The 26,244-nt window shown below is 35.7% G+C and overlaps 1 protein-coding gene, 1 long non-coding RNA gene and 1 pseudogene across 3 annotated transcripts in view; 2 read left to right on the top strand and 1 right to left on the bottom strand.

Annotated features, from left to right (window-relative positions):
* LOC309873033 overlaps positions 1-26,244 on the top strand; it is a 697,683-nt gene that overhangs the window by 416,231 nt on the left and 255,208 nt on the right. The window contains exon 2 of the long non-coding RNA XR_014316156.1: positions 3,284-3,349. This is a non-coding gene — a long non-coding RNA (uncharacterized lncRNA). The remainder of the gene's footprint in view (positions 1-3,283; positions 3,350-26,244) is intronic.
* On the bottom strand, positions 5,668-6,624 carry LOC309841289 (olfactory receptor 4P4-like; the record flags this gene model as incomplete). The annotated part of the gene is made up of 1 exon (XM_082684182.1): positions 5,668-6,624. The coding sequence occupies exon 1, from the start codon at positions 6,616-6,618 to the stop codon at positions 5,668-5,670; it is 951 nt and encodes a 316-aa protein (XP_082540308.1). The 5' UTR covers positions 6,619-6,624.
* On the top strand, positions 21,446-22,373 carry LOC309872950 (olfactory receptor 4P4-like; annotated as a pseudogene). The gene has a single exon. The product of its transcript is annotated as an olfactory receptor 4P4-like (transcript).

Raw genomic sequence — 26,244 nt, forward strand, 5'->3', positions numbered from 1 at the left:
TTTCTTTTGAATCATACCAATTATAATGATATGTTTATAATATTTATTATCATAGCTAAACCAATTTAAGGATGATTATATTTATGTGGATTATATTTCTATTATGTAGAGTGCAAGCAGTAGGTAACAGTGAATTTTAAAATATTACTGACTAAATCAATAAAGGAGATAATCCCAAAGAGAATTTTTAGGCTTTGAACAGAAATATTTATATAACAGATATGAATTATGAATTCCTTCCCTGCATAAGGAAAAAAATATCACTGGTTGGTAAAGTCTCAGGGATAAAGGAGAATGGGTGATAGATGGAACACGTGGCAATTTTAGGGAAGAGAAACTATTCTGTACGATAGTGTAGTGGTGGATATATGACATAACGCATATGTCAAAATCCATAAAACTTGACAACACCAAGAGTAAATCCTAATGCAAGTTACAGACTTCAGGAATACTGTACCAATATTTGTTCAGTAATGGTAAAAATTGTACAACCCCACTGCATGATGTCAGAAAACATAAATTGTGAGGGACAGAGCATATATATGTGACTTTTTTTTTAATGTATTTTTAATTTATTTTAGGCATAACAGTATTTATTATTTTTACACCACACCCAGTGCTCCATGCAATCCGTGCCCTCTATAATACCCACCACCTGGTACCCCAACCTCCCACCCCACCCCCCGCCACTTCAAACCATTCAGATTGTTTTTTAGAGTCCATAGTCTCTCATGTTCACCTCCCCTTCCAATTTCCCCCAACTCCCTTCTCCTCTCTAACTCCCCATGTCCTCCATGCTATTTGTTATGCTCCACAAATAAGTGAAACCATATGATAATTGATTCTCTCTGCTTGACTCATTTCACTCAGCATAATCTCTTCTAGTCCCATCCATGTTGCTACAAAAGTTGGGTATTCGTCCTTTCTGATGGAGGCATAATACTCCATAATGTATATGGACCACATCTTCCTTATCCATTCGTCCATTGAAGGGCATCTTAGTTCTTTCCACAGTTTGGCGACTGTGGCCATTGCTGCTATAAATATTGGGGTACAGATGGCCCTTCTTTTCCCTACATCTGTATCTTTGGGGTAAATACCCAGGAATGCAATTGCAGGGTCATAGGAAAGTTCTACTTTTAATTTCTTGAGGAATCTCCACACTGTTCTCCAAAGAGGCTGCACCAACTTGCATTCCCACCAACAGAGGGTTCCCCTTTCTCCAACATCCTCTCCAACACATGTTGTTTCCTGTCTTGCTAATTTTGGCCATTCTAACTGGTGTAAGGTGATACCTCAATGTGATTTTAATTTGAATCTCCCTGGTGGCCAGTGATGATGAACATTTTTTCATGTGTCTGAGAGCCATTTGTATGTCTTTATTGGAGAAGTCTCTATATATGGGACTTTGCTGTTCATTTTGAGTAATGTTTCTGCAAAACTTAATCTTCTTTAAAACATGTATTTAAAAAATTCATGAAAATACATCATTATGCTAGTATAGTCCTTACATTATTTAACTTGAATTTTTATAAAACATTATCATGTAAGTACATCTTTTAAACCAAATATTTATGGCCTGAAATCATTTATAATTATGTTGGTATGCTATACAAATCTCATTAATGAGAATAAAATATTATATTTTCTGGTGTACCTTTTTTTTTTTAATGCTTTTAGCCCTCATGAAAAATTTGTAGCCAAATGCATTATCTCCATTTCATATGATAGTCTTTGATAATTTTAAGTTGATATGCTTTTCTCTTTTTCTTTTCCAGTTATATTTTCTTTTTTATTATAAAGATATTATTTATTTATTTGACAGACAGAGATCACAAGTAGAGAGAGAGGCAGGCAGAGTGGGTGGGAAGCAGACTCCCCGCCAAGCAGAAAGCCCAATGTGGGGCTCAATCTCAGGACCGTAGGATCATGACATGAGCTGAAGGCAGAGGCTTTAACCCACTGAGCCACCCAGGCGCCCCTTATATTTTCATTCTTATAACATGCAACCCTCGTCAAAGTCTTAATACCAATAAATACAGAAATGGAAATATTTTGGAAATAGCTTAAGTCTTAATAACAAATGCGCATGGGTTTTCCTATTAAAAAATCTAGATGGGTCCTAGATTCTGACAGAGTAATTCCATAATCTATGTCTTCAAATCTTCAGGCAGGGGACACCTGGGTGGCTCAGTTGGTTAAGCAGCTGCCTTTGGCTGAGATCATGATCCCAGTATCATGGGATCAAGTCCCACATCGGGCTCCTTGCTTGGCAGGGAATCTGCTTCTCCCTCTGCCTCTCATTCTGTCAGCCTATGATCCCTCTCTCTCTCTCTCTGACAAATAAATAAAATCTTTAAAAAAAAATTCTCAGGCAGGATTTTGTACAATAAAAATGAGAAAGTCTGGCATCTAAAATGTTCTTGTCACAAGAAAATAATATGCAATTATGAGTGGTGATGGATTTTAGCTACACTTACTGCAGTGACTACTTCTCAATACTTATGTTAAAGAAACTAATATAATCTCATGCATCATTTATATCTCAATTAAAAAAAAAGACGATGTTCTCAACTGATTAAACATGAAAGCCACAGTAAGAAGTCTGAAGTCATTTCTGTGGAAGTTGTTGATTTTATAGAATGCTAAAGTCTCACTAACTTGGAATGCATGTCTAGATTAGTGGCAGAAAACATCATTAACCTAGGTCAATATTGTGTGCAAATAATAATTTTGATCATTAATAGTGTTCTGAAAGAGAAATTTATATTATTAAGACAGCATGATAATGAAAACAAATAATATCCACTATTTAAAAGAGGCCTTTCTTACACTGTTGGTGGGAATGCAAGTTGGTGCAGCCTCTTTGGAGAACAGTGTGGAGATTCCTCAAGAAATTAAAAGTAGAACTTCCCTATGACCCTGCCATTGCACTATAGGGCATTTACCCCAAAGATACAGATGTCGTGAAAAGAAGGGCCATCTGTACCCCAATGTTCATAGCAGCAATGGCCACGGTCGCCAAACTGTGGAAAGAACCAAGATGCCCTTTGATGGACGAATGGATAAGGAAGATGTGGTCCATATACACGATGGAGTATTATGCCTCCATCAGAAAGGATGAATACCCAACTTTTGTAGCAGTATGGACAGGACTGGAAGAGATTCTGCTGAGTGAAATAAGTCAAGCAGAGAGAGTCGATTATCATATGGTTTCACTTATTTGTGGAGCATAACAAAAAGCATGGAGGACATGGGGAGATGGAGATGAGAAGGGAGTGAGGGAAATTGGAAGGGGAGGTGAACAGGAGAGACTATGGACTCTGAAAAACAATCTGAGGGGTTTCAAGTGGCGGGGGGGTGGGAGGTCGGGGTACCAGGTGGTGGGTATTATAGAGGGCATGGATTGCATAGAGCACCAGGTGTGGTGCAAAAATAATGAATACTGTTATGCTGAAAATAAATAATTTTTTTAAAAAGAGACCTTTAAAATGAATTTATTATGTAAATATCTGAACTTCCACTTCATTTTCAGAGTCCGCTTTCTTTGATCCCACTAAGTAGTGAGACAGGTAGAACATGCCTGGGAGAAAATGTTTACTCTCACAACAGTTTTGCTTCTTTGTGTATAACTGCTGAGACAATCTGCCCACTCCATCTCTGCTCTAACAGTTCTGGTGAGTTTCACCATCTTCATTATTTTTTTTTCTGCTCTTTATACCTGTTTGGATGGTAACCCCAGACTGACTGCAGCTCTTGCATTTTACTTACATATTCTAAAACACTTTCCATGCTTTTACCATCTTCCTTTAAATAAAATCTTGATACCTAACATCTTCTCTATAGTGACATTTGCTGTGTTTCTTAAGCAACCTTTCTTTGAATCCTATCAAGCACGCAAAAAGGCCTTTCCTACATTTTTTTCCTGTGGAAAATCTTTTTCAGATGATGTCTTTTTCCTTCCACTTACAAGCTTTGATATATCTGCCCATAACATAGTGTATATTTTTAATCAATAAAATTTATTTCTTTACAGCACCTTTAGGTTTACAACAAAACTGAGCAGAAAGTACAAAGATTTCCCATAATACACCTCTCCCCACACACAGACAGCCTCTCTCACCACTGTAATACATCCATTTCCATCAAAGGAACCTATACTCACATGCCATTATCTCCCCAAATATTCTTTTCATTAGACTTCAAACTTGATGTAGTACATTTTATGGTTTTCAATATACATAAAGACATGTATCCACAACTGTACTAACATACAGATGTGCTTCTTGCTCTAAAAATCCTCTGAGCTCTGTCTATTCATTCTACCCTCCACACCGACCTTTGGCAAACACTGATGTCGCTGTCTCCATTGTTTTGCCTTTTCCAGGATTCATATTGTTGCAATCACATAATAGGTAGCCTTTACGAATTGGTTTCTTACACTTAATCATACACATTTAAGTTTTCTACGTATCATGTCATGCTTGATAGTTCATTTGGTTTTAGCTCCGAATAACAATGCATTGACCAGAAAATCACAATTTATTTCTTTGTTCACCAATGGAGACCTCTTGGTTGCTTCTAACGTTTGACAGTTATAAAAAAAAAAAAAAAACAGCTATAAACATCCATATACAACCAAAATATGCTTGGAAAATGACATATGGCTTGCTTTTAGTGTTAGACCAAGTCTTAATCTGTCTTTTGCTGGGCTTTTGTTTCCACTTACTTATCAATTTTTACTTTATCAATTTTTTTTTCAGTACCTTAAGATTTGGAAAAATGTTTTATATTCTGTTAAATAGGTGCAATAAGAAGCAATTATGATTTTAACATTCTCAGTTCTTGGTTCTTAGTCTCTCTTGACTCTTAGTCTCTCTATTTTTAATATGAATTCAGAAGAATTAACACCAGGAGCCACTTGAAGAGAGGTTTGAAAGAAAGAAAAAAGAAAAAGAAAGAAAGAGAGAAAGAAAGAAAGAAAGAAAGAAAGAAAGAAAGAAAGAAAGAAAAAGATTAAGCTGGTTCTATACAGATTTTTTTTTTTTTTTTTTAATTGCAGAGCTGATTTCTGAATGCCACTACTGGAACAAGTGAATCTTCTATCATAAAGGTGCTCATGATGATTGGTATTGTATGTAAGTAAGGAATTGTAGAACACTAATGAACAACTAATTGTTGCACTGTATGTTGACTAATGGAATGTGATGATAAAAAAATAAGTAAGAAAAATAAAGTCATGGTTTTAATTTTAGATTTAAACTTCATCACTAGTGCAGAACGTGTATCACTATGTGGACTGGCCTATAAGTCCAGGATGTTTATTAGAATTATCATTAAAATTGTTTTGACTTGATAATTTATTGATCAAATAGTGTTGCCTTGTTTGCTTTGGACAGGAGAGTTTTGTTTGTTGGTTTTGTTTGTTTGTTTATTTGTTTGTTTCCTGCAAATGACCCTATCCACATCTCATGAATACTCCATAAAATTAACTTTTCAGTTAATTCTGGTATGGGGGAGTTAGGATTCATTTAGCTATTGCATTAAGTTTCTTTCTAGTACCACTTCCTTTCATGCATTCCATTCATGACAGTGATGGAATATAAAGACCATGAAATATTTCTTACCTCTCTTAGTCACACGAGGCCCATTTTTATATAAATGTGTTTAGTTATACGTTTCTTCACTATTCTTAATATTTGAAAATAATGTTTGACACCAAACTTTTCTCATGGAACTTTTCATCTCTGTATTTCTCAGCGTATAGATTAAGAGATTGAACATAGGAGCAACGATGGTATAAAACAGAGCAAATATTTTGTCCTCAGGGAAAGTGGTTGGAGGTTGAAGGTAGACAAAGATTGAAGGCCCAAAAAATAAGCTGACCACAGTGATATGAGACCCACAGGTGGAGAGAGCTTTGCGTCTTCCCTCAGCTGAGCGATGTCTTAGACTAAATAAAATAATGACATAAGAAACAAACAAGACAACAAAGGTAACTAAGGTGACCATACCTGAATTGGCAACCACAAGGATCCCAGTGATGTAGGTGTCAGTGCAGGCAACTTTCAGCAGAGGGAAGATATCACAAAAGTAGTGATCGATTTCATTAGGACCACAAAAGGGCAACTGGATTGCCATCAATAATTGAGGAAAAGAATGGAGAGCCCCACCAGCCCACGCAGCCAAGACTAGGAGATGGCACCTTGTCCTGTCCATGATAATCACATAGTGGAGAGGTTTGCAGATGGCAACATAGCGATCAAAGGCCATGACTGTGAGGATAAAGACCTCAATACTCCCAAAGAAGTGCACAGCAAAAACCTGTAACATACAATTACCATAAGAGATGGTTTTTGTTCCCCTTAGTAAGTCACCAATGAATTTGGGTGTGACGGTAGAGGTGTAGCAGATGTCCATAGAGGATAAGTGGCTGAGGAAGTAGTACATGGGTTGGTGAAAAAGAGGGCTGCATCGAATGGAGACAAGGATCAGAAGGTTTCCTGCCAACAAGGCAACATAACAGAATAAGAAGAGCACACAGCAAAATATTTGCATGTTCTGGTCATATGAAAGTCCTAAAAGTATGAATTCTGAGATGTTTCTCTGCTTCTCCATATACTTGAGTTTTCTCTATGTTACAAACAAATGAGTTATATATCTGAAGGAAATAAACAGAAATTTGGTTTAAACTTAACATTATGAACACAATGATATACAATTTACAAAAACTAGATTGTCGTGAATAATCATTCTGGATTTCTTTCATCAGGCTGTTTTATTTTGTTTTAATTCTATAGAAGTATTGAGGAATAATTTTATAATGGGAATAATGGGAAAAATCATGTATGTTACTCAGTTTTACTGATAATAATTTCTAAATATTTAAAAGAAGATGTGGTCCATATACATGATGGAGTATTATGCCTCTATCAGAAAGGATGAATACCCAACTTTTGTAACAACATGGACAGGACTGGAAGAGATTCTCCTGAGTGAAATAAGTCAAGCAGAGAGAGTCAATTATCATATGGTTTCACTTATTTGTGGAGCATAACAAATAGCATGGAGGACAAGGGGAGATGGAGAGGAGAAGGGAGTTGGGGGAAATTGGAAGGGGAGGTGAATCATGAGAAACTATGGTCTCTAAAAAACAATCTGAGGGGTTTGAAGTGGCGGAGGGGGAGGTTGGGGTACCAGGGTATTATAGAGGGCACAGATTGCATGGAGCACTGGGTGTGGTGAAAAAATAATGAATACTGTTATGCCAAAAATAAATAAAAAATAAATTAAAAAAATACTTGATAGAATTCATAGTGAAGGTATCTGGGCCTAGGTCTTTCTTTTTTGAGAAGTTTTCAATTACTATTTGAATTTCTTTCTATAGGCTTATTCATGTTTAAAATACTAAATATCAATAGTTTATAACTCTCAGTGTGTCTATTTTATGTAACTTGTCTAATAATTATTTGACAGTTTATAATATCCCCTTAATTTATATATGTTTATAAAAAATAAAAAAATTTAAAATAAAGATTACTCCTGTTTTGAAAAGAAATAAATGATGTTTTAAAATTAAAACCCATTCATTATTATAAATTATATTATTTAGGTAAAAAAAGAGGATTTTTAAAAATTGTCCCAAGTCAAAAAATGTTTTGCTGCCTATATCTTAAATCTGTGTGGCTAACACATGAGGTCAGCTTTCCTATTTTCACCATTTTCTGTTCAAATTCCGTGGATTATCTGGCAGGGAATCCTTGAGAAATGGACATATATCAGCCTGAATAGCTAATGGTTAATTTGTATATAGCACCCTCTTTTTTTGCTATGTGACCAAATATTGCAAATGGGTCACACTAAACCAATGAATTCATTGTTATTTTTTTTTTTAAGTGAAGAACAGTGGAAAAGTATATGGAAAATAATGATGAGCTACAGAGTATTCAGCAGTTAATCTTAGCTAAAGACTATTGAAAAGCTTTATGGAGATTGAATTCATTGACCTATTCCTACTCATTGCAAGTGATGCTGAAACTTTGTTAATAAGGTGGAAATATCGTTAATTTTAATAATTTATTGACCTAAAACAATTTGGTTTTAAAAGAATTCTTATACAAGAAAACTGCAAACAGCATAAAAGCAGAATTCATGGGACTCATCCGAATCTTTGATTTTAAAAAGAAGAAACTCAGAACAAGAGATCTAAGGATTTTTTCAAGATGGGGAAATTATACACTGTGAATTATGAGACACAAAAATCCTGATTTCCCCCTCAATTTTGGATGAATTTTATGGGAGAGAGCTGAGAGGAATGATGATGAGTGTCATGAAGAAAACATGAAAAGTCTCTTCTGAGCCCTCCTCTGAGTAGAAAATTACATGCAAGACAAGATGATGAATGGACACCCATTCTGTCTTCCTGAATATTTATGGAAATAAAGATATATGGACTATTTAACATTAATGTTGTCTGGAATTTTCTCATCCTAAAACATTTCAAATAATTTTCCTTCAGTTTTACCAACATGTAAATAGCTTAAATAAAGATTCTTCCTTGTTTCTATACCATCATTGGCCTTGAATCCACAATAGTGCTACTTATCCTTCTCACCCTGTAACCTGAGGGGTCAATTACACATGATCGGGGCAGGGAGCAGATGTAAATGGGAAAAAGAAAAGAATTCTTGTCATAGAAATAAGATTTTGATGGGAAAGATAGCATGGACCCCTCTTAGGTAGAAACTGAAGTCACAGTTGACTCATAAAAACATCAGGCAACCACTGAACCAGTGGTTAGAAGAGCACAGCACAGGAAGAGGGAGAAACATTGAGGTGTCTAAAGGAAACTGACCAATGCCATCCTTGAGTGAATTCCTTCATCTCTCTAAACTTCATTTTAATCCTTTTACAATGAAGATATCCTTACAAAATTCAGAATTTTAATGAGGAATACATGAGGTAATATGAAAAAGCCAGAGATGTGTGTGCTTTAAAACTGTAATTTTCCTTTTATAGTCTTTACTTTCTGAGTGATTCCTTTAGGACCACAGACTGTCATGCATGTACACACCCACAATCAATGGGGAAATGAAGGAAATAAGAACATTCATAACAGGGATTTAACAAATGTGATCATGGGAAACTCCAATTTAAAATCTGTTACAGAAACTCTTTTAATATCATCAATAATTGGTTATCTTAGCATGTTTTTAACACTGATCACTAATCTAATAATTTCTTCTCTAAAAAAGGCACTCAAATGATTACTTATTTTTTGCATTATTGAATAAAATTATGTGTATCTTTTGGATTATGCTGTTCATAAAAGAGTAGAAGCTCTCTTTATATATAATTGAAACACTTGGAAGCTAAAGACCACCCTGCTTAAGAATGTTTGTGGAACATAATCAATAACATGGAGGATATGGGGAGAAAAAGAGGAGAAGGGAGTTGAGGGAACCTGGAGGGGGAGATGAACCATGAGAGACTGTGGACTCTGAAAAACAATCTGAGGGTTTTGAAGGAGTGGGAGGTGGGAAGTTGGGTGAACCCAGTGGTGGGTATCATGGAGGGCACGTATTGCATGGAGCACTGGTTGTGGTGCATAAACAATGAATTCAGGTACACTGAAAATAAATTAAAACAATAAAAAATTTTAAAAAAAGAATGTTTAGATCAACCAGAAAATCAAAGAAGAACTTAAAGAATTCATGAAAACCAATGAGAATGAAGACACTTTGGTCCAAAACCTATGGGATATGGCAAAGGTGTTTTAAGGGGGAAATACCTAGGCATCCAAGCCTCACTCAGAAAAAAATGCAAAAATCCGGTATACACCAGCTCTCTTTTCACCTTAAGCAACTGGTAAATCAACAATGAATTAAGCCAACCCCACACACAGAAAGGGAAATAATCAAGATTTGAACAGAGGTCAATGAGATAGAAACTAGAGATACAGTAGAACACATCAATGAAACCAGAAGCTGTTTTTTTGAAGGAATCAATAAGATCGATAAACCACTGGCCAAATGAAGAAAAAAGAGAGAGGACCCAAATTAATAAAATTATGAATGGAAAGGGAGAGATCACAACTAACATCAAGGAAATAGAAACAATCATCAGAAATTATTATCAATACTTACATGCCAATAAGTTAAGCAATCTAGAAGAAATGAATGCATACCTGGAAAACTATAAACTTCCAAAACTGAAATAGGGAGAAACTGAAAACCTGAATAGACCAATATCTAGTAACAAGATTGAAGCAGTGATCAAAAATCTCCCAAAAAACAAGATGCCACAACCTAGAAGCTTTTACATGTAGATAGAAGTTTCTACCACAATTTCAAACTTTCAGTGTAACAGAATATTCATGCATCAGAAAGTAAAAACACTTAGTGTAACAGAATGTAGGATTCTCAGGTAAAACTAGTCTATTTTAAGATGCAGATGTTTTGAAATAGGAGAAAGTCTACATTATTGTACATATTCAAGCTTAAACTAGCCTGTTTCAAAATAGTTATATGGAAGACTGCCTGTATTCAAGATCTGTGGTCACAGTGAAATTCAGTACCAACTTAAATATGGTTTATCTATCTCTACTATTTTGCTCTCCCCAAAAGGGAATTGTGTTTATAAATAATGTGCCATTAGTCTAAAGTATGGTAAAACACTTCTGTAGTAATTAAATTGTCATATGCTGCAAAAGAAGTTATAAGCTTTAGAATGAAATTACATAGAATACATATAAAGAACACACAAGCAGCCTAGCACATGTGTGGTGGGACCCTTCCCAAACCAAGGTGACAAGGGTAATTCACTAACCATAAGGTCTGAGTGGCTGTCTGGTTAGATTTGGGGCTGCATCAGGAAGCATTCCGTCTGCACATACTCACTCTGCCAGTTCGTGTCTAGTACCAAAACCTGGAGTCAAATGCAGAGAGGTACAATCCCAGAATTCAAACACACCCAGATGAATTCTCTGCAAATATTTTGACAATCTCAACACATCCTAAGCCTTCTACAGGTTATAAGGTTAGTGGCCTTCCAATATTCACTAAGTCTTAGTGATGCAAGAAGTGGATCTTCATCCCTCAGGGAAGTCACCTGGGAATTTCAAAAGTTGATTTAGCTTCTTAATAATGGTTCAGAAGAGGGACACCTGGGTGGTTTAGTCAGTTAAGCCTCTACCTTCAGCTCAGGTCATGATCTCAGGGTCCTGGGATTGAGTCCCATATGGGGCTCTCTGCTCAGCAGGGAATCTGCTTCCCCCCCTTACCCTCTGCCCATCCCCACTGCTTATGCTCACTTGCTCTCTCTCTCAAGTAAAGAAAATAAGATATTAAATAATAATAATAATAATAGTTCAGAAGAAAAAGTGAGAAAAGCATTTTTATATTCCTACAAATGCTTACACAGTTTTGAGTTCATTGGAAAGATCCATTTATATTATGCCTATCATTGACTCAGAGGAACAGAATAATACTTAATTGGTAATGATAGGAATTAATAGGTCTGTGAAATATTTCTGTAATTATTTTCCCAAAGGCATTTCTAGACAGGCCATGGTCCAAGTGTTGCAAATTCACCAACAACAGTAATGTGCTTGATGATCTTGGGTATAAACTTTCCACATTTGCCTAACTGGAAAAAAAAATGACTCTTTTTTCCCTAAAGGTGAAAAGGCTGTAGTGTGACTGTCATGTGCTCTTCCAGCTTTGGAATAGGAAGGAAATTGTAGCCTAGAGTAGTATCAGGTTTGGGTTCAGGAACTCTAAGATGAAGCAGTAGAGAAAACACAAAAGATGGCCACATAGAGTCCTTTTTTCTTTCTTTCTTTTCTTTTTCTTTTTTTTTTTTTTGAAATTTTCAAGATCTTTGGTGTGCATGGTAGGTAGATAAATAATATCAATGACTTGTGATACCATAATTAGAATGACCTCATTATTGATTAATGGCCTGTTGGAAAATGGGAGACAAGAAAAGAAAGGAATAAAGAACTCTCTCTCATTATGTGGGAGAGAGGAAAAGCAAAAATTATAAGGGAAAATCAGAAGAAGGAAACAAAGTAGAGCAAAGCTTTTTTTTTTTTAATTTTTATCTATTACATTAAAAAATACAACATATTCAGGAACTTAAAAAATGTAATCGCTCTATTCGATTACTTAGAAGCAATTATTTATGTATATTTTACAGATGTATCTGGTCAATATTTAGTGTTTTTCAGAGAGGATGATATATATTCTGCTTTATTGTGTCTCCACAATAAAACTGACAATATAATGAAATATAATGAAAGATATATTGTTGTTTACAGTGGTTTACCCTCACACAGTACTTTCCAGTCTTCTTTTAAATTTTAAATTCAATTAGCCATGGTATAGTACATCATTAGTTCTTGATGTAATGTTCAATGATTCATTAGTTGAATATAACACCCAGTGCTCATCACATCATTTGCCTTCTTAACGTGTTTCCCATCTAATTTGTTCTCTGCTCACTGACTATTCACAGGTGATTTAGACTCAGCCTCATCTGCCTGATGATAAGCTGACCACAGTGATATGAGACCCACAGGTGGAGAGGGCTTTGTGTCTTTGCTCAGCTGAGCGATGTCATAGACTAAAGATAACAACATAAGAAACAAACAAGACAACAAAGGTAACTAAGATGACCGTATCTGAATTGGCAACCACAAGGACACCAGTGATGTAGGTATCAGTACAGGCAACTTTCGGTAGAGGGAAGATATCACAAAAGTAGTGATCAATTTCATTAGGACCACAAAAGGGTAACTGGATTGCCATCAATAATTGAGGAAACGAATGGAGAGCCCCACCAGCCCAAGCAGCCAAGACTAGGAGATGGCACCTTGTCCTATCCATGATAATCACATAGTAGAAAGGCAACAATCAAAGTCCATGACTATGAGAATAAAGACCTCGATACTCCCAAAGAAGTGCATGGCAAATAGTTGTAACATGTAATTATCATAGGAGATGGATTTTGTCTCCCTTGGTAGGTCACCAATGAATTTGGGTGTGACAGTAGAGGTATAACAGATATCCATAGAGGATAAGTGGTTGAGAGAATAGTAAATGGGTTGGTGAAAAAGAGGGCTGCATCGAATGGAGACAAGGAACAGAAGGTTTCCTGCCAACAAGGCAACATAATAGAATAAGAAGAGGGGATATAATATTAATCAGCCATTGAATTGTACCAATGTAATGGAAAGTTAGCAAAATGTGAAGAGAGAAATACACCTATTAAGTCAATGTACTTATCCATTAAAATTTAATTTATATATAAACTTATTTTAATTAAAATTTAATTTATATATAGATAGATATAAATCCATGTGTGTGTGTATATATGAGCTTTTTAAATTTGAAAGTCATGTTTGTTCAGTATATGTTGGTTGGATTTTTACTTACCAGGTGATGATCTCATTAGAAAAATTTCATTATCTCTGTGTAAACTCTGAGTAAATGGTGGCATCTGGTGTTTTCAATAGAGTCAAAATAAATGCTTAATTTTGTTACAGAAGATTAATGAATTACACCATTAAAGCAGTCATGTAAGTCCTGGTTCTGGGACTTTTCCTTATATCCCTTATAAAGAAAAGCTTTCTCTCTTGATTTTTGAAAATAAAAGGAAATAAAATCATCATTAGCATTTATTTTGAAAAACGCTTTTGTTTGTTTTCTACCCAAAAGTTGTATATTCATTGGTTTTAGTGTTGGAAATATATACAAGTGTTCTTTTTAATTTCCAGGCGTCATTTAAAGTACATGACCAGGGAGAATATAACCCCAAACCTCCCTCTCACTCTTTCTAAGGGATGAGACATTTCCCAAAAGAAAAGTTGGCCAATGTACAGCCACACAAGGCTTAGTTCCTTTCCACTTCTTAAAAACATAGCTACGCCATGGTTAATAACTTTTATCGTCTGAGGAGTTGGAGCACAAACAAAGAGTTCACTTCTCTTAAATACTGATAGGTCATAAATCATGTGCTTCCTGTTGAAACAGATTCTGAGGAACAATACAGAAAAATGTCTCAGCAGAGGTTAAACTAGAAAATGCCAAAGATGCCTAAGGCCAGCTTTTGAAGTCTGTTTTAGCACAGAATAAATTAATCGAAGAGTGGGTGGCAAACTTCTGTGTGAGACTTCATACCCCATTGGCCCTACTTCTTTCTCCAGCCCCCACATCGGCAACCGGTTTCACAGACTTAACTCTGAGAGTGGTGTAAATTTATACACTCCCTCCTACAAACACCGCAGTGAGGATTTTGTTCAATAAAATGAAGAAAATTTTCCCCTAAAAGAAATAAGATGTTTTTGTAATCCAGGCAAACCAATTACAAAGAGATATACAGTGGTAAACATGGTTAAAATAGCTAGATGGGGCACATAAATGAGGGAAGCTTGAGTAGCACATGATAATACCCTGGAACAGAATGGGCTATTCAAGGTGAATTGTGTTACATGTGGAATTTTTTCAATAAATACAGTACAGTACTACATTTTCACTTCCTTATGAGTTTCCTACTAACTAGTTTATTTTGTTATAAAAATCCAGTATATAACACATATATCATGCACAACGTACAAAATATGTGTTAATCAACTGCTCATGTTATTGGTAGGGCTTCCAGTGAACAGTAGACGATTAGTAATGAGGTTTGGAGCAGGGCTCAAAAGTTATACATGCCCCTAATACCCACATTGTTCAAGGATCACCTGCAGATTATAAAAGGTACAACTGAGAGACTTTCTGACCTGAGTAAACAATATGAACAAAGACTTGAGGCAGACTGAGAATGTCTGAAAATGATGCGTCGGTTATGATCAGGACCAGATAAGGACAGAATGCGGACTCATTTGGGAGAGAAGTGAGGAATTTGGTTGTTACTAGGGCAACCACAGTCTAAATAGCATTGGAAACCATAGAGCTAGTTATTCCTCTATGCAGGAAAAATAAAAAATTGTTATATGGAAAAATACGTAAGTTAGTAATTTGAGAGAAAACTCTTATAATGCTTGTCTATAAATATGTTGACCTTATTTTTGAAAGAACACTTTTTTTTTCTATTTTCCACACAAAAAAATGTAATGATTTTCCACAAACAACATTGATGTGTTGGGATTTACAATGACTGTGGACCCTGAATGGTGCGTGGGCAAGACACGGTTTTAAGGATTGTGAAGTGACTTCCTTCTGTTGGTGGCATCAATAAGCTAACATAAAGGATAAGGTAGTTACTACTTTGTCTACACAACTTCATGTAGACGATGAGGATGAGAGCTTTTCTACTGCAGTTCAGTTTCCAGAAGCCTAAACACAGACCCTGATGAAAATGAAGTCATGGGTTTGAACATAGACATGGGAGTACTGTAAAAGGAACAGAAAACACAGCCGCTGTGGTCTCTTATGGCAACAACAGAAACACACACACACACACAAAAGAAAGAAACAAATCCAAGATGATGAGGTTTAGGGTTGAATCTGAGAATTTTGAGAAGCCAAGTGCCATGAAGCCTCTGCACAAACAGAATCCCCTTCTCCATATTTCTAGAGAACAGATTCTCATGGTCTGGGGATGATATAATAGCATCACCCGAGTTATTTCCTTGCAAAACCATGCTTATTTTCTTAGGTCTGATAGGCTCAAGAAATTTTGATAAAATTCCTGCAAAACTATCTCCTTCCTCTCAGTCAACTCCTGTTGCTCTATAGGAAATTCGCTGAAGAGGAAATATATGATTGTATCTGTTTATATTTAGTTCTTTCTGGCACCAACTGAAATAGAATGTGGTAGCATTAAAGCCCCAAATACGAAAGGACTAAAAAGGATGGGGCTTAAGGAAACTCTTGTTAACAACCCTGGTAGGGGTATTAAGGAGGACATGTATTGCGTGGAGCACTGGGTGTGGTACATAAACAATGAGTCTTGGTTCACTGAGAGAAAAAAAAAAAAGTTTTTAAGATGTTGATAGACGTACAGAAATTAAATGGATGTCAACTTCAGAGAAATATATATATATATATATATATATATCCATAATATTACATCAGAGCTATAACACTGCAGAAGTATTGAATCACTCACTAATAACTCTCACAAGATAAAAGTAAAAAAACCCTCAAGCTTATCGATATGACATTATAAAAATGTGGGCTTTATTTTTCAATTTATAACCACATATGCACTGGCCACGGTAAAATGCCTGTGGGAGATTTTCCCTCAGGTCCTTCTTGTGCTTTTAATTCAAGGTATTCCCACTAACACTTTCCTGAAAGCTTCTTTTGTATGGAAGATTCACAGGAGAGTCAGGGACATTCCACATGTGTTTGCTATATTAGAGCACAGGCACAGAAATTAAAATAAAAACAACACAGCCTGAGAATCACTCTGACATTCCAAAAAGATTCAAAATCTCACAGAAGTGAGCATCCTGATTACTATGTATGTATGTGTGCATGTGTATAATGTAATGTATGTTTATATATTAATGTATGTATATATACATAAGTATGTATGTTTAAATTGGGAGGAAATAACTAGGATATTTAACAATTTATTTTACATAAAAATCCGATCTTATTGAATCCTTATCTTTAAGTTTAAATTCTTCTGGAATAAATTTTCTTGTTGGTTATTTTCAAAAGAGGTCATTCAGGATATTCATGATAAAATCTTGATAATTTGAGAGCAAAGGGAAGGTTTAAAGCTTTTATTTATGAGAGGGTATTTAAGCAAAATGAGTAAAGTATGAGCTTCCAAATAACATTGAAAAGGTTTAGATACACACTGCCCCCTCATACTTGTGTAACCTTGGGTTCAAATTTCCTTATTTGCAAAACAGGGGCAATAGTACAACAATATACCTCATCAGGTCATAATGTAGACAAAATGGTTGCTAAATGAAAAGCATTTATTAAAATGCTTAAATATACTTAAATGCCTAAAATATATTATAATTTCCCATTCGGATTTTAAACATTTTAGTGTAAATGTGTCACATAACTGAGCCCATAAATTTCAATTTCACATTTTTCTTTATTATAGATTGATAAAGTTAATTGTATTTATTTGACAGAGAGAGACACAGCGAGAGAGGGGACACAAGCAGGGGGAGTGGGAGAAGGAGGAGCAGGCTGTCCACTGAGCAGGGAGGGAGCCCAGTATGGGGCTCAATCCCAGGACTCTGGGATCATGACCTGAGCCAAAGACAGATGCTTAAGAACTGAGCCACCCAGGTGCCCTGGATATAATAAATAGTTTTAAAAAGCCAGAAGGATCAGGACATCTGGGTGGCTCAGTCAGTTCAGGATCTGACTCTTACTTTCTATTCAAGTCACAATTTCAGGGCCTTGAAATCAAGCTCCAGGGCAGGCTCTGCATTTAGTGTGGAGTCTGCTTAAGATTCTCTTTCTCTTCTCCCTCTGCCCCTTCCCCTGCCTCTGCTTGCTTGTTCTCTCTCTCTCCCTCTCTCTAAAATAAATGAATGAATGAATGAATATTTTTAAAAAGCCAGAAAAATCATGTCAAATTGTCCTTGATGGATTTTTACACTAACCATAGATTCTCGTCTCCTCAGTCATAATTTCCATTTCCAAATAAGCTAATGAAACTTCTTTTCCTTTTAACCTGTAGTTAACCACGTTAGTGTGTATGCAAAGAATTCCTCATAAATTTTTCTCAAGTGATTTAAAATCTAAGGAGATGTTCTTGAGAGAAATTCTTTAAATAAAAAAAGTATGTAAAAAGGTGAACTCTATATTTACTACAAAACCCCTGTTCATACATATATACAGTGTGTGTGTGTATTTGTGTGTGTATGTAAGAGAGAGAGAGGGAGAGAAGAGAAATAGGATTTTTATTTAATGAATTAAATAATGACCAAAAAGAAAATGATTCAAATATGAACAGAGGATATTTATGCATAAAGCAACATTCCCAGAGAATTCTATGGTCACTGCTTTGCTACTTTGTAGAAAGTCATTTTTTTTTTTTCTATATGGGCTTATGTTTTCACAACTAATGTTCAGTAACTGTAAACTGAGCAATACTGGATCAAATGTTGAGAGATGTTTAGTCTTACTCAGGATTTGAACTTGTTATACAGTTTTGTTCTACAATTTTATTAAAAGTTGTCTGTAAGTTCATATATATCCTTTAACTTATCATAGTCTGCCACAGTTATCAAAACTGCTAAGTTTTGGGGTGCCTGGGTGGCTCAGTGGGTTAAGCCACTGCCTTCGGGTGAGGTCATGATCTCAGAGTCCTGGGATCGAGTCCCGCATCGGGCTCTCTGCTCAGCGGGGAGTCTGCTTCCTCCTCTCTCTCTGCCTGCCTCTCTGCCTACTTGTGATCTCTCTCTGTCAAATAAATAAATAAAATCTAATAAATAAATAAAAATAAATAACTTCCATGATGCCTGGGTGGTTCAGTGGGTTAAGCCTCTGCCTTCGGCTCAGGTCATGATCCCGGGGTCCTGGGATCAAGCCCTGCATGGGGCTCTCTGCTCAGCGGGGAGTCTGCTTCCTCCTCTCTCTCTGCCTGCCTCTCTGCCTACTTGTGATCTCTCTCTGTCAAATAAATAAATAAAATCTTAAAAAAAAAAAAACTTAGCAGTTTTTTTTAATTTTAATTTTAATTTTTTTTATTTTTTTATTTTTTTTAAGATTTTATTTATTTATTTGACATACAAAATCTTAAAAAAAAAACAGCAGTTTTTTTAATTTTAATTAATTTTTTTTATTTTTTTTATTTTTTTTAAGATTTTATTTATTTATTTGACATAGAGAGATCACAAGTAGGCAGAGAGGCAGGCAGAGAGAGAGGAGGAAGCAGACTCCCCGCTGAGCAGAGAGCCCGATGCGGGACTCGATCCCAGGACTCTGAGATCATGACCTGAGCCGAAGGCAGTGGCTTAACCCACTGAGCCACCCAGGCGCCCAAAACTGCTAAGTTTTGATAGTCTCAATTTATACATAAATAAATACATTGCTAAGCTTTGTTTTATTAATCCAGAACAAATTTATACTAACATCATTTTTTTTTCTTTGCATTCAATGTATGTCTAACATGAGTTCTTCAACTATCCCATTGTGGAAGAACATAAAATCCATAGGTAAAGCCAACAAACTGATGTAAGTACTGATAACTATCTTCTTATACAACAACTTGTTCTTTCCATTTTGGGAAGCACTCTTCTTCAAACTTAATTATATCAGAATGATAAGTGTCTATGGTTTAATTTCCTAAAGGAACTTTATTTATTTAGACCTTGAAACAGGACAGACAGATCCAGTATGATTGGTTCCAATATCAGCTGAAGAAAGAAGATCAGGGAGAATGAATTGCTCCATACTAACAAGAAAAAGGTAACAAGACATAGGAGCTTGGACGCTCACCTTCATGATCATTAGACTAGAAATCTGTCCATTACATCATACTGTTCCTTCAGTGGCACCATTAAAGTAATTCATTGACATTAAGTCTTTTAGGCAAATTATGTCCACTTTGGCACACATTTTTTTACAGGTAAAAGGTGATGGCTCAACATAGTCACTCTCTGCTCTGAGGTCTACTGCATCTAAGTGGCTATGCTGCTTAACTGCATGGTTAAACATGCAGGTCATTCTTGAATCACCTTGGGTTCTTCAATATGTCAGTAGAAGGTAACTACGTCTCCACAGTGCTTCAAGCATTTTAAACAGCAACCTCAAAATTTTGTCTTTAAAATGATTAGAAAAAAGGGAAAGTTTGTATATAATAATAAGCTGCTATAATAGACTGAGGAACTTATATTCAGATTCCAGATTTTGTCCCAGTTCCTTTTACCCTGCCTCCCCACGTTCTGAATCGTGACCAAACCTGTCAAAAAGAAGACTCACTGAAACTATTATCAACTAATTATAAATTAATCTCTGCTAAGATTCAGAGCCTTGGTTTTGTCCTTATTTCAAGAATATATCATAAGTTCTACTGGATATGGATATATGGAAAATTTTGTGTGATTGGGATATTATATATAAATTCCAAAATGTCCATTAACTGATGAATAGATAAAGAAGATGCGGCCTCTATGTACAGTGGAATATTAGTCATTAGAAATAATAAAATCTTGCCATTTGTAACAATGTGGATGAAGCTAGAGTGTATTATGGTAAGTGAAATAAGTCAGCCAGAAAAAGACAATTACCATATGATCTCACTCCTTTGTGGAATTTAAGAAACAAAACAGATGAACATAGGGGAAGGGAAAAAAAGAGAGAGAAGGAAGCAAGCCATAAGAGACTTCTTCCTACTGAGAACAAAATGAGGGCTGATGGAGGGAAGTTGGAGGGAGATGATCTAGATGGATGGGTAATTGGTATTAAGGAGCACACTAGTGATGAGCACTGAATGTTGTATGATAAGTAATGAATCACTAGATTCTGTACCTGAAACCAATTTTATAATATATGCCAATCAACTAGAGTTGGTGGGTATTATGGAGGCCATGTATTGCATGGAGCACTGGGTATGGTGCATAAACGATGAATTCTGGAACACTGAAAAGGAATTTAAAAGATTGAAATAAAAAGGAAATATGACAACCACATGCAACACACACAAATAAATGATATGTAGCATTGAGAAGGGATGGGACTTGTTTAAAGTCATATAGGTAGTTAATGGTAGGTAGAGATGGAGTAAGACCCTATCGTCTAAGATGGTGGAAAACAGCTGCAAGTCCATTGTTCAGTAGGTAATGTGGCATCAGTATTAATAGAATGGAAATAGCATCTGATACAGGTTCATATCTTAGGTTGCTACTTAATACCTTAATGATTTGGTGGAATTAACTGAAGCAATCTTTCAGTTTCCCCATATGTAAGGTGAGTATCTGAATAGTAACCATTGGGTTGCTATGAATTAACCATTTAGTATGAATTAACCCAATAGTAACCATTGGGTTGCTATGAATTAACTGCATGTAAAATGTTTATGATAGTTTCAGACATAAAACATGCTTTTATGAAATATAATTTGAAATATAATTGAAATATAATTTGAAATATTTTTTGATCTGAAAGGATTTTTTTTTTAATTTTATTTATTTGATAGATACCCAGCCAGAGAGGGAATACAAGCAGGGCAAGTGAGAGAGGGAGAAGCAGGCTTTCTACTGAGTGGGGAACTAGATGTGGGACTCAATCCCAGGACTCTGGGATCATGACTTAAGCTGAAGGCAGATGCATAATGACTGAGCCACCCAGGCACCCTCGATCTGAAAGGATTTTAAAGATTGTAACAAAGTCTCTATAATCTACATTTTTTTTTCAATATATAAATATTACACTTTAAAAAGCTATTGAAATGTCATGTTCTGTATTATTTCAGATAAATTAATTTTCTCTGGTGTCTCTGGAATTACCTCAACCTCATGGAATATCAGAACAATGTCACAGAATTTGTCTTCATGGGTCCATGGGGAAATAAGCAAATGGAGCTACTGTTCTTTTTCTTTTTCCTGCTTTGTTATTTGGTAATCTTAATGGGAAACTTCATCATCTTACTCACGATCACCTGCAGCCATCTAATTGTACAAACAATGTACTATTTTCTCTGTCACCTTTCCCTCATGGATCTCGGCTACACCTCCACGATGGTCCCCAGGCTAATCAGGGACTTGGTCACAGCAAGAAAAAACATTTCCTATAACAACTGTATGACCCAGCTTTTCACTGCCCACTTGCTGGCGGGTGTGGAGATATTCATCTTGGTGTCCATGGCTTTAGACCGCTACGTTGCCATTGTCAAGCCCCTGCACTACTTGGTCCTCATGAACCGGTGGAGGTGTAACATGTTGGTCTTCATGGCCTGGGGTGTGGGTTTTTGGCACTCTGTCACTCTACTGCTGGTGTACTGCATTTACCTTTCTGTGGTCCTAATCAGATCGATCACTACATATGTGATGTGAAGCCTCTCTTAAAACTGGTGTGCAAAGACATTCATGTTGTTAATATCTTAATGATTGCAAACTCAGGAATGGTGGTGGTTGCTGTCTTTCTCGTCCTGGTGGCTTCTTACATTCTCATATTATATAATCTTAGGACACATTCCTCTGTAGGGAGGCGCAAAGCTCTTTCAACCTGCAGCTCTCATGTAATGGTTGCATTTTATTCTTTGTGCCTTGTATCTATATTTATGTTCTACCTGCCGGGAGTGAGAACAAGGATAAGGAAGTCTCTGTGTTTTACACTGTTATTGCTCCCACGCTGAATCCTCTCATCTATACCCTGAGAAACATGGAGATGAAAATCACCATGGGGAAGGTGTGGTCTAAAATGGCACATTCAAAATTCCTGTAGGGGCACCAGAGTGGCTCACTTGGCTCAGGTCATGATCTCAGGGTTATGAGATCAAGCCCTGCATAGGACTTTCTACTCAGCAGGGAGTCTGCTACTCCCTCTGCCACTCCCCTTGCATGTACTCAGTGTGTCAAATAAAAAAATAAAATCTTTCATAGATTTGATGAGGTTCAGGAGTATTCCCTCTATCCCTATACTTTGAAGCGTTTTAATCAAGAACGGATGCTGGATTTTGTCAAATGCTTTTTCTGCATCACTTGAGAGGACCATGTGGTTCTTCTCTCTTCTCATATTAATTTGTTGTATCACATTGATTGATTTGCGAATGTTGAACCATCCTTGTAGCCCAGGGATGAATCCCACCTGATCATGGTCGATAATCTTTTTAAGGTGCTTTGGATCCTGTTGGCTAGGATCTTGTTGAGAATCTTAGCATCCATATTCATCAGTGATATTGGTCTAAAATTCTTCCTTATGGTAGGGTCTTAGCCTGGTTTGGGGATCAGGGTAATGTTGGCTTCATAAAAAGAGTCTGGAAGTTTTCCTTCTGCTTCAATTTTTTGAAACAGCTTCAGGAGAATAGGTGTTATTTCTTCTTTGAAGGTTTGGTAAAATTTCCCAAGCAATCCATCAGGTCCTGGGCTCTTGTTTTTTGTAGGTTTTTGATCACTGTTTCAATCTCATTATTAGATAGCGGTCTATTCAGGTTGTCGATTTCTTCCTGGTTCAATTTTGGGAGTTTATATTTTTCCAGGAATGCATCCATTTCATCTAGGTTGCTAAGCTTATTGGCATATAACTGTTGATAATAACTTCTGATGAAATTCAGGTAATGATGATTTTTATTTACTTTTTACATTGTGTTCCCAGAGCATTTATTATTTGAGATGTTGTAGAAAATATATAGCTTTCTTTGGGGAGTTGGACTAAGTGATCTCTAACATTTTAAGAAACAAAGAAGAAAGTTTCTGTAGTTCAGGTTGCAATCTGCATGCTAAAGTTTCCCACTAGTGGCAGATGTGGTTGAATGGGTTTGAGGAATGCTAGAAATGTCTTTCTAAAACGCATGCCTAATCATAGTACAGCCCTCTCCAAAAATATAGATGGAACCCTATTTTCCTTGAATAAAATCCAAACTTCTCTCTTGCTTATCAAAATTGGTCCTGGCCAAATTTGCTAATCTCAGAAGGCATTACATTGGTAGAAATTATGGTGTTACAATGACAGGTTGGGGGGTCAGGGAGAACTGGGTGATTCTGACTCAGGTACATTTTCATTATTTAGGTCTTGGCTATTTACTTTAATTATATATTCATTCTCATTTTTCTAATATCTATGAAATGTATAATATTGTACTTTATAAAGTTATAGCAGTACTTTGGCTAACACATGTGATGATTTTGCTAGGACATATGGCTACTGGAAACACGTTATATATCTTTCCTCTTTCTTTACCTTTTTTCGTTTTTTTTTTTTCCCCTTTGCTAGGATGCTTTCAACCAACTACCCCCAACTCCACATTCTTCAAACATACTCTAAAGTCTATCAGCTCTATGACTGTTTCTTCTAACTTTCCTGCTTATAATGCGATCCCCACTAACCGTTAGAGTTCATGTCTTAAATGTAGCTTACACTCCTGATATTTTCTTTCCCAAAAGTTTTTTTTCCAATTCACAGATAGACCAGACGCATTTCTGATTTTTCTCTGTTCTTTTGTTGTTATGAAACTGTACATTTACTCCATTTAAAATAATCCTCTGCCTCATATTAGTATTTTTTCTTATGTTTTCCTGGTTTGAGACAACTCTGTCAAAGATGCACTATATCTTTATTTTTCTTTTATCCATTTTAAAGCAATGAACCCACACAAATTAAGAAATAAACAATTAATGAATTAAAGTCTATTAATCTATCTTCTCTTTTTATTAACTTTATAGTTTATTCTCACATATCCAGATATTCCCCTTACATTAAGAATTAAAATGAATTAGTAATAAAATATGTAGTGTCAGAAAGGTTAAAAACTCAACATATATTTCATGTAGCTATTAGGGAATGAATGAAAAGTGGCAGACTCGCAGCCACCTATTGCTTTTTCTTTTACTTATTTTCTGCATTTGGAGGTGCTACTAGTTTATTTTTCATTTATCTCTTGTATTTTGAATCACATAATCCAGTCAGTTCTGTGTTTTGGTTCCCATTTGGGAAGACGTTTCTCTCTGCCAAAGCACTTGCCTTTTTTTTTTTTTTTTTTTTTTAGCAGAATGATTGTATTGTCTCCACACACAGTTTTCTCAATTAAATTACTTCTGCCCCACAACCAAGAGAAGTCTAGGTAAAACCATAAATGAGATAGTGCTTGTCTTTCATGTCAGAAAAGTTTCTTTTGGCATTTCTGATCTTAAAACTTTTTACAAATCTAGCTAATTATTTTTTTTTTTTCTCCTTCATGGGTCTATGAAAACCTATGGAATATGAAGGGAAAACATTCTGCCTATTTCATAGGAAATTAAGTCTGTTTAGTATAGTTTGGTTTGACCTGGTTTAACCTATTAATTTTCCAAAAAATATTTGGATTATTTTAAAACTATAGAATCACAATACTTGGTCCTTGTATGTGTGATCATTTTTGTCTTTGTGGTATGTGGGGTTTTGAGGGTTTTCAGGATGGGTCAAAGGAAATACTCTACCCATCAGAAACAATGCTACACAACAAATCCAAAATCTTTTTCTGATTTGTTTTCTTTTCCCAAGAATCTGTAAGATTTTTTTGGCAAAAAAATAAAAATATTATATAGTAAGCCCACCAAAAATATATTGAACCTGTATAAGTTATCCACTTGTAAGCTGTTCTCACTTTCCAGCCTATAGAACAATACCTAATATCTTCAAAAATACTTGAAATCTCAGTTTTGGAAGTAAGCTCATACAACCCATAAAACAAATGGTTTTAGAAGGGAATTAGAAAAGAAGAAAAATATAACAAAATCGATTCTCAGAAGAGGAGTTAATATGAACTGAGAAAAATGCGGGATTGAGGTGATAAATGAGGTACTTGTACACATCTTTAAGGTGTATCCTGATATGTTTGTGTGTGTTATTGGTAGACTTATGACCAACTATTTCTGTGTATTGACACAAGGTCTGAATGAAGCTTGGTTAAAAGCACGCATTATGTTGAAATGGACAACCAGTAAAACAAGGAGTTCTGATATCCATCATTCTGAAGTTCTAGAATCTCTTATTTCCTCAGGGTTGCTACACTTTCCAAGTTGGAGGCAAGTAGTAAATATATAAAAACCAACTCCTTTCACTCATAGAAGGCACACAGTTCTTTTCCTTATTCTCATTTAGTAGCTCTATGGGCAAATCTTTTTAACTTCTAGATGACTGTATTCTTATTGGAACCAGAGAACTAACATTACTTAACTCATAGGATGCGCTATTGTGAGATGAAATGATACAATAAACTTAAAACACAAAATAATGTCTTGATAAATTTATCATTATTATTATTATTTTGCATCTATAAGATTCTATAAAAAATTGATCTCCTTAAGTTTAACATGTATAAAGGAAAGTTTTTAAAATATTTTATTTATTTAGTTAGCAGAGAGATCACAAGTAGGCAGAGAGGCAGGCAAAGAGAGAGGGGGAAGCAGGCTCTGCACTGAACAGGGAGCCCTACATGGGGCTCGATCCCAGGACCCTGAGATCATGACCTGAGCCGAAGGCAGAGGCCAAACCCACTGAGCCACCCAGGTGTCCCAAGGAAATTTTTTATATATCGATTTATGTATGATGGAAAATCTGTTCCCTGAACGTCACTGTGTTACTTTTCTGGCTGAACCAAATAACCTGTACAAATGAA

Source organism: Mustela nivalis (genome assembly GCF_964662115.1).
Source record: "Mustela nivalis genome assembly, chromosome: 9".
Classification (NCBI taxonomy): domain Eukaryota; kingdom Metazoa; phylum Chordata; class Mammalia; order Carnivora; family Mustelidae; genus Mustela; species Mustela nivalis.